A 12,197-nucleotide genomic window follows, 5' to 3' on the forward strand; every position below is an offset into this window, starting at 1 on the left:
CCTTACTAATAATCCGCTTCTTCCCATTATAATCCCTTTCCCATTCTTCAATTCCTACTGTCTTCTCCCTACCATTGCCCACAAAGCCTTCCATTCCATCTCCTGTGAGCTAAGATCAACCCATTCTTTGGACAGGTAAACATAGGTTATCTCTTTATTTCTCAGGGACTGTCTTGTGTGTTTTTCAACTTTTTTTTCTTTTTTAGAGATGGAGGTCTTGCTATGTTGTCCAGGCTAGTCTTGAGCTCCTAGCCTCAAGAGATCCTCTCACCTCAGCCTCCCAAAGTAGAATTACAGGAGAGAGTCACTGCGCCCAGCCTGTTTTTCAACTCCCATGTCAGTCACCATCTGGTAGTCTGTGAGTTCCTCAGGGCCAGGGCACAAGGGTTATTTATATCTCTGTAGCCCCATACTCTTAGCACAGGGTCTGACTAGAACAGGTATTTAGCAAAGGCAGAAAAGGAAGAAAAGGGGAGAATGCAGGGAGGTTTTAGATGGAAAGGGAGCTACAATACAAAGTGCATGTAGAAGGCAAATGCCAGCTCCTGGGGACAAAAAGAGCATGGCCAGCTGCATCACACAACCCTTACGCAAACTCAGCTCTCAGAATCTACCTTGCACTCAGTAACTATAGCCAGGGCAGAGTTACCATGGAGGTTTCAGGAGAACAGATGTGGCTGGCTAGGTGAACAGAGCTAACCCAGGGAAGCTGGCTGGGACTGGGGAACCAGAGGATGGCAGAATTCCCAGTCTGTGTGCTGCAATTAGATGTTAGCAAAATGAGGTCAACTATTAACACCATCAGGCCTGAGATAAGGGAAGTGGTTGTAAAAAAAATGAGATACTGAGATGTTAACAAAGTCAGGGGTAATAATAAGAATTTTCAGGATACCAGTTAGCACTGAGAAAGTGAGCATCCAATCATTATCACTTTCTGGAATCCCTTCTCCCAATCTATTCTCTCCACCCTGTCCACTGCACACAATACCCTGGCAGATACAGATATTCATCCCTCACTGCCAAAATATGTAGTAGGAATTTCTTTTGTCATTTACACAGCCTTCTGTGCTGGGATGTCTGTTTAACATGTAAGAGCTACTCATGGGCCCCCTTCCCTTCTAGTTATAGCCTAACAAATGCTTTAAATGCCTCAGCTATTCAGGCACTCCATAGATAGCATTTCTCCCCAAAACCAAGCTGGGCCAGATTCTTCTCCAAAATCCCCTCACTTCTGTAGTCTGGAGAGGCCCAGCCTCCTTCCATATAACTTCTAGCACACACCTCCTGGCACTTAATTCTGGTTAGATCTTAAGCTGGGTGTTGATGACAGATAAACAAAATTCTTTCATCAAGGAGCTCCCAGTTTAACGGATAAAAGGCAGAGAAACATATTGTTATCAAAAAAAAAAGAAGTACAAAGGGCTGTGGGTTCCTACAGGAGAATCAGAGGAAAGAGTTGAGCATGCCTCTAAAAGGATGGAAAAACATCCTGGAGAAAGCTTGAAGGGCAAATTGGAGCATAACAGAAAAGAGAGAGGGGGTAAGGATGCAGGGACAGAGATCAGAGTGAGCTTTGCCAGAAAAGCAACCACTCCTGCTCACTGGGGACTTTCCCCTATTTTCTGAGCCAATGAAGAAGGAAGATAAGGCATAGTCTTTCCTTTTCCTATCTCCAACTGCCCCTGATCCGCAACAATTATTCTGTAGGCCTCCCTGCACTTTTCTCAATATTCCTGCTGAAAGCACAAAGGGCACGCTAGCCCCTAGCCCAGGACTAAGCACACTGTAGGCACATATTAAAAATTAAAAATAGTAGCTACCATTTATTTAGAGGAAATTGGGGCACAGAGAACCTTAGAAATGTGTCCAAGGTCACAAAGCTACTGAGTGATAGAGCTGGTCAGCTTGATTTCAAAGCTGGAACTCTTTACTATATCTTGTTTCCTCTAATGGAAGTAGAAGATGGATAACATCTCCTAACATCTCCAAACACACCTAACATCTGCAAACTGGTACTGTTTGGCGAGCCCTAGATGGGCCTGTAAACCCAGAGCCAACTCTGCAGAGTGAAAAAGATCGTAAAGGGCAGTGTGCTGCTCTGTGGTCACATGGGGAGGACTGAGCATGCCATCTACTGTCAGAAAGTGGACCTTGAGGTGGCCCTCTGCTGAGCCAGTCTGATCTCTCTTCCCTCTTCCCTCTTCCCAAGTTCTGAGGCTGCTGTGGACAGATGGCACCTGTTCCCTCAGCAGGCCCTCTTGGCTACTGCATGACAAACCTTTTATTTGAGATATGTCAAGCCTCAGACCAATAACAGAATTTTTATTATGGCTCAGTGAGGTAGCCATAGCTTACAGCTGTAACAAATCTAGGTTCTCTGGGGTGTTTGTGTGCTAAATGACTGATGATGAGGTCTAAGTGTCTGCTCACTCAGCCTTAAGAACTCATCCTAAGTTCAGAATACAGGTCAGAGCCAGTACAGGTTTCTAGGTCCTAAATGGGTATTAAAGAATAGAACTAAAATAGGGATTTTTAGTCCATGCTCAGAGGGGAAATAAAGTCTAGAGGGGCACAGATCAAGGGACTTTTTGTAAACACCCAGCAGGCATGTCCCCACCCCTTTCAGAAGTCTCCTGGCAAAGAGCTCCTTAGTATTTTCCTCAGATTCCAGCTGGCAATTTTCAAATGTTTCCTTTGACAAGCATCAGTAGAAAAATATAAAAACAATATTTGCCATCAGGACAGCTGCTGATTTCTAAAATCTTAAGCTTCCAGGAGTATACCCAGCTCTATCAGAATCCTTGAATGAGAGAACCAGTAAGAACCTTTAATGGCCAAACTCATTTTACAGATAAGGAAACCCAAATCTAGGCAGAACTGAATTGCCAAAGGTCACTTAATAAGGCAAGGACCAAGCACAGAAGTCCTAAAAATACAGGATGCAGACACCAGGAAGGAACAGATCTCCTGTCTTTTATACAGAACCCTTATTAAGCAAGAAGTTCCTCCCAAAAATCATAAAATGTCACAGCTGAAAGGAACTGTAGGGAGGAATCTCATGATACAAATCATAAAACACACCTGAGAAAAGTGACCTACCCAAGGTCACACAGTGAGTGGCAATTGTGAAAAGGGACCAAACTTCAAACAAGTTGTCTGAATAAAAATCCAGGAGCTACAAAAAAAGCTGTACCGGCATACCTCAGATACACTGCAAGTTCAGTTTGAGGCCACTGCAATAAAGCTAATATAGCAATAAAGTGAGTCATACAAGTTTTTTAGTTTCCCAGTGATAAAAGTTATGTTTACACTATAGTGTAGTCTATTAAGTGTATAACAGCATTATGTCTAAAAATACCGTGTGCGTGCCTTAATTTAAAAATAACTTACTGCTTAAAAATTCCGACACAGAGACTCAAAAGTGAGCACATGCTTTTGGAAATATGGTACCAACAGCTTGATCAACACAGGATTGCCACAAACCTTCAACTTGTAAAAAATGCAATTATCTGCAAAGTGCAATAAGGCAAAGCACAATAAAACAAGGTATGTATGTATATATTTATTATTATTATTATTAAGATATAATTAACAGACCCTAAAATTCTAAGTCTCTCTCTTAAAATGTGCAATTCAATGGTTGTAATATATTCACAAGGTGGTGCAACCACTGGCAAAATTAATGTTAGAATATTATCATTACCCCAAAAAGAAATGCCATATCTATTAGCAGTCACTTCCTATTTCCCACTGCCCCCACCCCCAGCCCCAGAAACCACTAATCTATTTTCTGTCTCTATGGATTTGTGTGTTCCAGGCATTTTATATAAGTGAAATCACAAAATTATATAATATGTGGCCTGTTGTGACTGGCTTCTTTTACTTGGCATGTTTTCACGGTTCATCTACATTGTAGCATATATCAGTACTTCATTCCTTTTAGTGGCTGATTAATATTCTATTGTATGTATATACCATTTATTTTTCCATTCATCAACTAACAGACACTTGAGTTGTTTCCACTTTGGGGCTATTATTCTAATTTTGACACATTCTCACCAACACTTGTTACTGTCTTTTTTATTATATCCTAGTGGGTAAAAAGTGTTACCTCATTGTGGTTTTGATTTGCATTGCCCTGATAATGATGTTGAGCATTGTTTCAGGTGTATATTGGCCATTGAACTGTGGACTATATAAATATATGTTCAAATCCTTTGTCCATTTTTTGTTTGTTTGTTTGTTTTGAGAGAGGGTCTCACTCTGTCACCCAGGCTGGAGTGCAGTGGCACGATCTTGGCTCACTGCAACCTCTGCCTCCCAGGTTTTAGCAATTCTTATGCCTCAACCTCCTGAGTAGCTAGGATTATAGGCATGTGCCACCACACCGGGCTAATTTTTGTATTTTTTTAGTAGAGACAGGGTTTTGCCATGTTGGCCAGGCTGTTCTCGAACTCCTGTCCTCAGGTGATCTGCCCACCTCAGCCTCCCAAAGTGCTGGGATTACTGGCATGAGCCACCGTACCTAGCAAGAATTTTTTATGTATTCTGGATAGTACAGCCTTGTCAGAAAAATGTTTGCCAATACCTTCTCCATTTTGTGGGTTGTCTTTTCACTTTCTTGGTACGTTCTTTGAAGTATAAAACTTTTATTTTGGTGAAGTCCAATTTATCTATTCTTTCTTGTATATGCTTTTTAAAAAATAATTTGAGGTAAAATTCACATAATATAAAAGTAACCATTTTAAAGTAAGCAATTTAGTGGCATATAGTACATTCATGACATTATGCAACCACCACCTCTATCTAGTTCCAAAACATTTCTATCACTCTACAATAAAATTTTTTACCCAGTAAGTAGTTTCTCCCCATTCCCTCCTCCCACCAACCCCTGCCAACCATTAGTCTACATTCTGTCTCTGTGGATTTATCTATTCTAATCATTTCATATTAACAGAATCATATAATATGTGATCTTTTGTGTCTGGCTTCTTTCATTTAGCATAATGTTTTCCAGGTTCATCCACATTGTAGCATGTATCAGAACTTCATTCCATTTATAGGTGAATAATATTCGACTGCACCACAATGTATTTATCTATTCATCTATTAATAGACATTTGGGTTGTTTTATTTTTTTGGCTCTTGTGGCATGTGCTGCTATGAACATGCATGTACATGTACTTGTTTGAGTACTTGTCTTCAATTCTTTGCATATATACCTAAGTGTGGAATTGCTAGGTTCTAGGGTAACTCTGTGTCTAATTTTTGAGAAACCACCAGACTATTTTACACAGTAGCTGAACCGTTTTACCTTCTCACCAGCAATGTACAGGGTTCCAATTTCTCTATACCCTCGCCAACACAAGTTTTCCATTTTTAAAAACTATTATTATTATAACCATCCCAATCAGTGTGAAGTATATTCTTAGCTTCAGTATCTGTGTTCTGCCTATCTCAGGAAGATAGTTTTCCTGCTGATCTCTGGCCTTCCTTAAGTTAGATCACATGCAGCACATGGGCTACATGCAATAAGCCTAAGAGAAAAATACCCCTGTCCTGGTATCAGTCCAACCTGCTCCACCAGGGCCCCTCTTGTTGGTTCTGATATCCTGGACCCAGTACCATGTCCCCAGCATTCTGGTTCCCATGCTAGCTAATTTTTTCAGATAAAATCCTTGACTGCTTTAACCTGCAGTTTCTACTGTACCCTTTCAGACATGATAAATCTGATTTTGATATAGAGACAGCTTGATAATATATATTACAAGGCTGAGGAAGACTTTCAGGCTGCTGAAAGCTTCCCCTTGCATGGTGGTGACGGAGGAGAACCTTTGCAAAAGTAGCCTAGCTTTTATAGTTGGGTATAAGTGTTCTTGTGGGTGTACACAAAGAGATGTGTAAGCTGTTAACATAGGGAGAGTTTAATAAGGCCACTTCTCATCTTTCAAGACTCAGCTCAAGAATTACTTTCTCCATAAAGTTTCCCTGGACTCCAGTAGGAAACTCCTCCCTAGTTTGTGCCCCCAGTTGAACTCTGGAAAGACTTACATAATAGCTATAACACTTACTATATTTGTTGACACTTTACTATATTTGTTGACATAGGTATCTCCATTTAGATAGAAGTACCTGAGAGCAGGGAGCCTGCCGTTTATGCTGGTACATAGAATGTGCTCAATAAAGGTTAGTGAATGACTGAAAGGCCATTGCTCAATACAGAGACTACGCCTTACATAAAGAGTAGAATCATTCACTGTGTCATTATTCAAAACCTACCAATGAAGGTGAGCAAAATGTGTCCTAGAACCCTCCACTCCACAAAAAAAAGGTGGCAAAGGAAGTGGAAACATTAGTCTTTTCCCAGGTTGCTCTGTTTCATACTTTCAAAAAGTATGGATCCACTTGTATTGAGACATCAACTTGCGCATTTGCCAAGCCATATTCACAGACAGGGAAATGTTATATTGCCTCTGACCTTGCCTGCCAGCTGCTTCTCTGGACTGGTTCCTGGTTCAATAGCATTCTCCTGCTGGCACCCTAAATCGAGGCCAGCCATTCCCAAAGGGCAGGAAGTGGGCCCTAAGAGCCTGTTTGGTTGAAAATAGTTTTCTAAGAAATCTCACTACTTTTTGCTCCCCCTTGGTTCACTTAGAATTAGAAAAAGGATGGCAGGCTGGCCGTTCCCACCACGTAGATCTGTAGAGACTGAACAACCTAATTCTCTCAACTAGACCCTGGCTGAAGAGACCACCCTTTCTTAGGCCTGAGTGTGTCTACTGCTTCAGTGAAAACCCACTTAGTCCTCCTTGGTCATTCAATGATACAAAGATGTTCATTAATCAGTTCATGCACTCTACATGTCTACAATAACCCACCATTTATATATATAAACCTGCTGATAAGCTATTGAAATGAAATATGGAAGCAGGTAACAGCTAAAAAGCTTTCAGCCCATAGGGGGTTACTTCTATCCCTGAGCATACTTTTCATATTTTAGCTTTTGTACTCTTGCTCAGGTTGTTTACTCTGCTTAGAATGTCCTATTTTGCCACCTCCATAGAATAAAGCTCTATCCACCCTTAAAGGCAGAGGTAACATGTCACCTTGTCTATAGGATACCTTCACTAGCCCTCCTCTGGGCCTCAGAAGCACTGTGTACCTCTATAGAACACTCATGTTATCCCTTCAGGGCAGAACATGATTCATTCCAGGTCTTCCTACAGGGTCCAGCACAGCAATGGCACAATGCAGATATTTCCTTAAAGTATTTAATGAATGCATGTTGCTACGTGTCTGGACTAAAATGTAAGACTCTTTCATACCTTAATACCAGTGGAAATAGTATAGGTGCTATCTTGCAGGTGTGCCTAGGAGACCCAGAGCCTTAGCCTTAGCCTATCCACTACAACAGCTTTGGTTTCCATGGCACAGCAGTAGCCCTTCTCAACACAAGACTCACAGAGAGGAGGCCCAAAGAGCACTGTATCCAGGGCCTTCAGCTGCAGCTTCTGCCGATGACTCCGGTCTGTCATCTTCAGCACGGTCCCTGTCATGGTGGTGTTGGTGACAGCTAGCCTGTTGAGGCAAAGAGTAGCAGATCAGTTCACTGCCAGTAAAGCCAGGAAGGACCCTGGTAGGATTACCCGCCTCCTCCAGGAACACTTCTAGATCTTGGTGATTGCTCCCCTCTGCACTCTAGAACACAGAGTCTGTACCAGTTGGGTCTCAACAGGGTGTATCGAGGGACACATAACATTTACCAAGAATTTGTTCAGCCCTCTCCCCATATCCACCAACTTCTAAGCACCCTATCCTCTAAGGATTACGTGTCTGTGACCATTCCCACAGCCAACTAAATTTTCTGTTGTACTTCTCCTTCCAGGGTTTATCCTCTACATATTGTCCCCACCCCCTACCATTTATAAATGCATTTCCTGTGCAGCCCAGGTCAAACTGTCATGTCATATGACCCAGTGATTCTGGGACTTATGAATTATCCCAATATAAACTCACTGTCATTATATATAAACCTGCTGATGTGCTATTGAAATGAAATATAGAAAAGGAAAAAAAAATTTTAATTAACCACTGATGACAAAAATGGAATTAGTCCTGTTAGCTTGTATTTGAATCACTGCAATACAAGTTACTTCCAATAAAATTACTGTAATTTTTTATGACCTCCACCCATACTGTCAGTGATAACTTTAATAATAGAAAGCCTGTAAACAAGAAAATGACCTAGGAAAAATGGAACTTTGTTTCTCTTCTGCTGGAACACAGTGGATATAAGAGGAGGGGGGTAAAAGATATGAAAGGTTGAAAACCACTGGTCTAGGTCCCACAAGTAAGCACTTAATTCTATACTACTCTATAAGGTTGGTGCTCTTTTCTGATGCATAGCTTTATTTCCCCAGCTAGAAAAGAAGCTTCTGACATCACAGTGTGATTTATACTCCTGTCTGAGCATGCAGGAACAGCTACTTCCTTCTCTAGCCTTGGAAAGCAATCAAGCCCACCAATAAGAGACGCAGTGAGGCACTGTGATAGGCAGTGGGAGTGGTCAGGAGACCTGGCTTCTCATTTCAGCTCTACTAGTGACTCACTTGTCTGATCATAAGTTGCTTTGTTCCTCCCCCAGGACCTCAGTTTCCTACTGTGTAAACTTACGTAAAATCAGATGCTTCCTACAAGCCTGGGAGTTCTTGGGGTTCCTCATTAAAACACTTGTGCTGCAGTTCGTCTGACTAATGAGAATAAACTTTGTCATCTTTTCTACAGTCTATTTCTCAAAGAAACCTATGAACTGGAATGCTATCTACTTGTAAGCAATGAAAGAAATGAGAAAGGAGCTAACATTGACTAAGCAACTACTGAACTACTGTGTGTCTGGTACTGAACTGATACTTTACATACAATACCTCATTCAGTCCTCACAACAACCTTAAGAACTCAGTTCCATTATTAGTGTCACTTTCTTTTTTTTTTTTATTTTTTTTATTTTTTTGAGCTGGAGTCTCGCTCTGTCGCCTCGGCTGGAGTGCAGTGGCGCGATCTCAGCTCACTGCAAGCTCCACCTCCCGGGTTCACGCCATTCTCCTGCCTCAGCCTCCTGAGCAGCTGGGACTACAGGCACCTGCCACCACGCCCGGCTAATTTTTTGTATTTTTAGTAGAGACAGGGTTTCACCATGTTAGCCAGGATGGTCTCGATCTCCTGACCTCGTGATCCACCCAACTCGGCCTCCCAAAGTGCTGGGATTACAGGCGTGAGCCACTGCACCCGGCCTAGTGCCACTTTCTAGATAAGAAAACGGAGACTTAGAGTTGAGTAACTTGCCCAAAGTCACACACAAGTAAGTGGCAAAGCCAGAGAATGAACTCAAATCTGATAGATTATTCTCATTATACCATGTGAGCTAGTGATGGGCCTAGAACCACCCTCACTTCACCCCAAGCACTGAAGGCTCCATGCTTCCTGCTGTCACTAAGGTGCCACAGCTTGGCATCCCCTACACCTGTGCCCAGCCTGGCTGGACCTGGTTTTGGCTGTAATTCTAGCCACAAAAAAACTAAGTGAACCGATGACCTGAGAACCGACTTCTTATCCTATGCTTTACAGTTTTAATCCAAGCCAAAGATATCCCCCATGAGGAAAATGGTCCAGGGATCCACAAGGCAATATTGCTATTTCTATGGGTAGCAAGAAAGAAACCTAAATCCTGGATCTTAGTGGTCAATCATCTACTTTTCCATTAAACATGGAGTTCCTCAAAAGTCAGAGGTCAGGTCTAATGCATCTCTTTGTCCTCTGGGCCCACCAGAGAGCATGGCACATGGTAGGTGCTTAGTGAAGTTTTGTAAAATAGAACTAAACTGAATATTGAAAGGAAGCCTATCTTTAACCACATGGCACAAGAGGAAGATGCAGTGAAAAAAAGCAGGGCATTTAGAACAAGACAGACCTGGGTTCAAATCCCAGCCTCTGCCACTTACCAGCTTGGATAAATTATAAAATATTTGAGATTCAGTTTGCTCACCCAAAGGTTGGGATAGTCTTCCTCCCAGAGTTGTGAGAATCAACTGAAATAATATGTAGGAAAGCACTCTATAAAGGGAGGTACAAACATTAAGATTATTACTCTCTCCAGAGTAGGGAGAAGCTGTGAAGAGGCTGCAGGCAGCAGAGGAGGGAACAGCCAGCTCAGCTAGGCCTGGACAGCAGTGCTCAGTAGCTCTGTGGCTGGAGACTGCAAAGTGTGGGCATTCCAACAGCTTCACCTTCCCCTTTCCCCTTTGCTGAAGCTCAAAACCAGATGCACCTACATAATAAGATGACAGATTATACATAATCAGCACTTACCAGATAGTAAGCCCTTTGAGGGCAAGGACAGCTTGTTGTCATCTTTATCCCCAGCACCCAGCACAAGTGCTTGGCACAAAGCAGGTACCCAGTAAATATTTGTTGGATGAATAAGTAAATGGATAATGACTGAATGACATATGGCACTAGTTTGACACAACAAGAAGTCCAAGCAGTACTCCATCCCCTTCCCACTCCCAGCCCAAGCCCTAGCATATTGAGCATGTAAAGCAGGCAAACAGTTATGAAACAACAGCTGTTGGAGTCATCCCAGAGATAAGGCTGGGGCCAATGGCAATCAGCCTCTCCTCTGTACCATTTTTATTATAAATAAGCTGTATATGGATAACCCAGGGGAGGCTAAAAGAGCCCTGAGGCTCCCGGGTGATAAAAGAGGCAGCTGCTCAGGGCACAGGAAAAAAAGAAAAAAGAAAGAAACACCAACAGGGTTTGATGCATACCAAGATTCAAATCTCAGTTTTACCTCTAACTAGTCATGTTTGTGACCTTGGAGAAGTTACTTAACCAGTTTCATCATCTATATACAATAATACCCACCCTACAGGACTGACGTAAGAATTAAATGAGATACTGTATACAGTGTTGAGTAGAATGCCTGGCATGTACTAAGCACTCAGTAAATGGCAGCTATTAGTACCATTCCCAGGATTGACAGGAATATTAAAGAAGACAGTGGATACAAAGTGCCCATCATACTTTATAGCAAGTGCACAACAGATGTGAGAAGAGGCAAGATCTATAGACGCTGCCCTGAAAAAGGCAGAACCTCACTTAACTGGCCAGAACAATCTGAAGGCAGGCCCACTCCAGCCCATTCCCTGTACCCTCAACAGAGAAAAACCCAGTCCGCTCCTGACCTTGGCATGGCATGGCCACTGAGCTGCAGCTTCCGGAAGGTCTCCTCATACTGAGGCAGCTCCACATATGTGATCAGCCACTGTACCACCTCATCCACGGTCCAATTGTATACTGTGAAAAGAGACAAGCAAAGCCATGACTCTAGAATGCCAAGCACTGCTTGCATTTATTGTCATACTGACCTTAATATTTACCACATTTGTGTGTTTAATATCTCTCTGTCCCATAAAATACTAAGTATGAAAGGAGTATACACTGTGAGTCTATTTATATGAAATCTTAGAAAAGACAAATCTATAGTGATAGAAAGCAGATCAATGGTTAGCTGGAGCCAGGAAGGGAGCTGGGGACTGACTGGGAAAAATCACAAATGCAACGTTATAAGGTGATGGATATATTCTATATCTTGAATGTGGTGGTGGTTACACAAATGATAACATCTGTCAAAATGCGTCAAACTGTACATTTAAAATAGGTGTATCTTCTTTTATGTAAATTATAACTCAATAAATTTGATTTTGGAATATTTTTAAACTGTTGTGACCAGGGTTGAGAATCAATTATCCATCCATCCAACTGTCCAGCTATTCAACTGAGCATTCATAAGGGGAGTACTTAGTGCCAAGCCTGGAGGAAGTTAGTTCCCAATCCAGTGGAAGAGATCAAAAGCTAAACAGCATGAGTGAAGCACAGATTCTGATAAAGAAAAATACATAGAGCACAGAGAAGAAAGGAAATAACTGCCTAGGGCTTCAGGGACAGCCTCAGAGAAGATGATGTATTGCAACATAAAGGATTAGTAGAAGCTTATCTGAAACATTTCATGGGTGTGGGGGAGAGGAAGGCACTCAATACAGAATGAAGACAGGTGCAAAAGAAAAGATGTGAAATTTGATGTGTGTGAAACAGCAGTCCCCAACCTTTTTGGCATGAGGGACTGGTTTCATGGAAGA

The 12,197-nt window shown here is 42.0% G+C and overlaps 1 protein-coding gene across 8 annotated transcripts in view; it reads right to left on the minus strand.

Moving 5' to 3' along the window:
* STIM1 (stromal interaction molecule 1) overlaps positions 1 to 12,197 on the minus strand; it is a 230,750-nt gene that overhangs the window by 27,218 nt on the left and 191,335 nt on the right. For all 8 annotated transcript variants that reach the window (XR_009215733.1, XR_009215732.1, XM_058446940.1 and 5 more), the window contains 2 exons: positions 11,244 to 11,355; positions 7,463 to 7,578 (listed from right to left, as the gene is read on the minus strand). Coding sequence is in view for 6 of the 8 variants with exons in the window: in XM_058446940.1 (XP_058302923.1) it covers positions 7,463 to 7,578; positions 11,244 to 11,355 (228 nt within the window). In the remaining 2 variants the exon portion in view is untranslated. The remainder of the gene's footprint in view (positions 1 to 7,462; positions 7,579 to 11,243; positions 11,356 to 12,197) is intronic.

The sequence above is a fragment of the Hylobates moloch genome, unplaced genomic scaffold, assembly GCF_009828535.3.
Source record: "Hylobates moloch isolate HMO894 unplaced genomic scaffold, HMol_V3 SCAFFOLD_11, whole genome shotgun sequence".
In the NCBI taxonomy this organism is placed as follows: Eukaryota; Metazoa; Chordata; class Mammalia; order Primates; family Hylobatidae; genus Hylobates; species Hylobates moloch.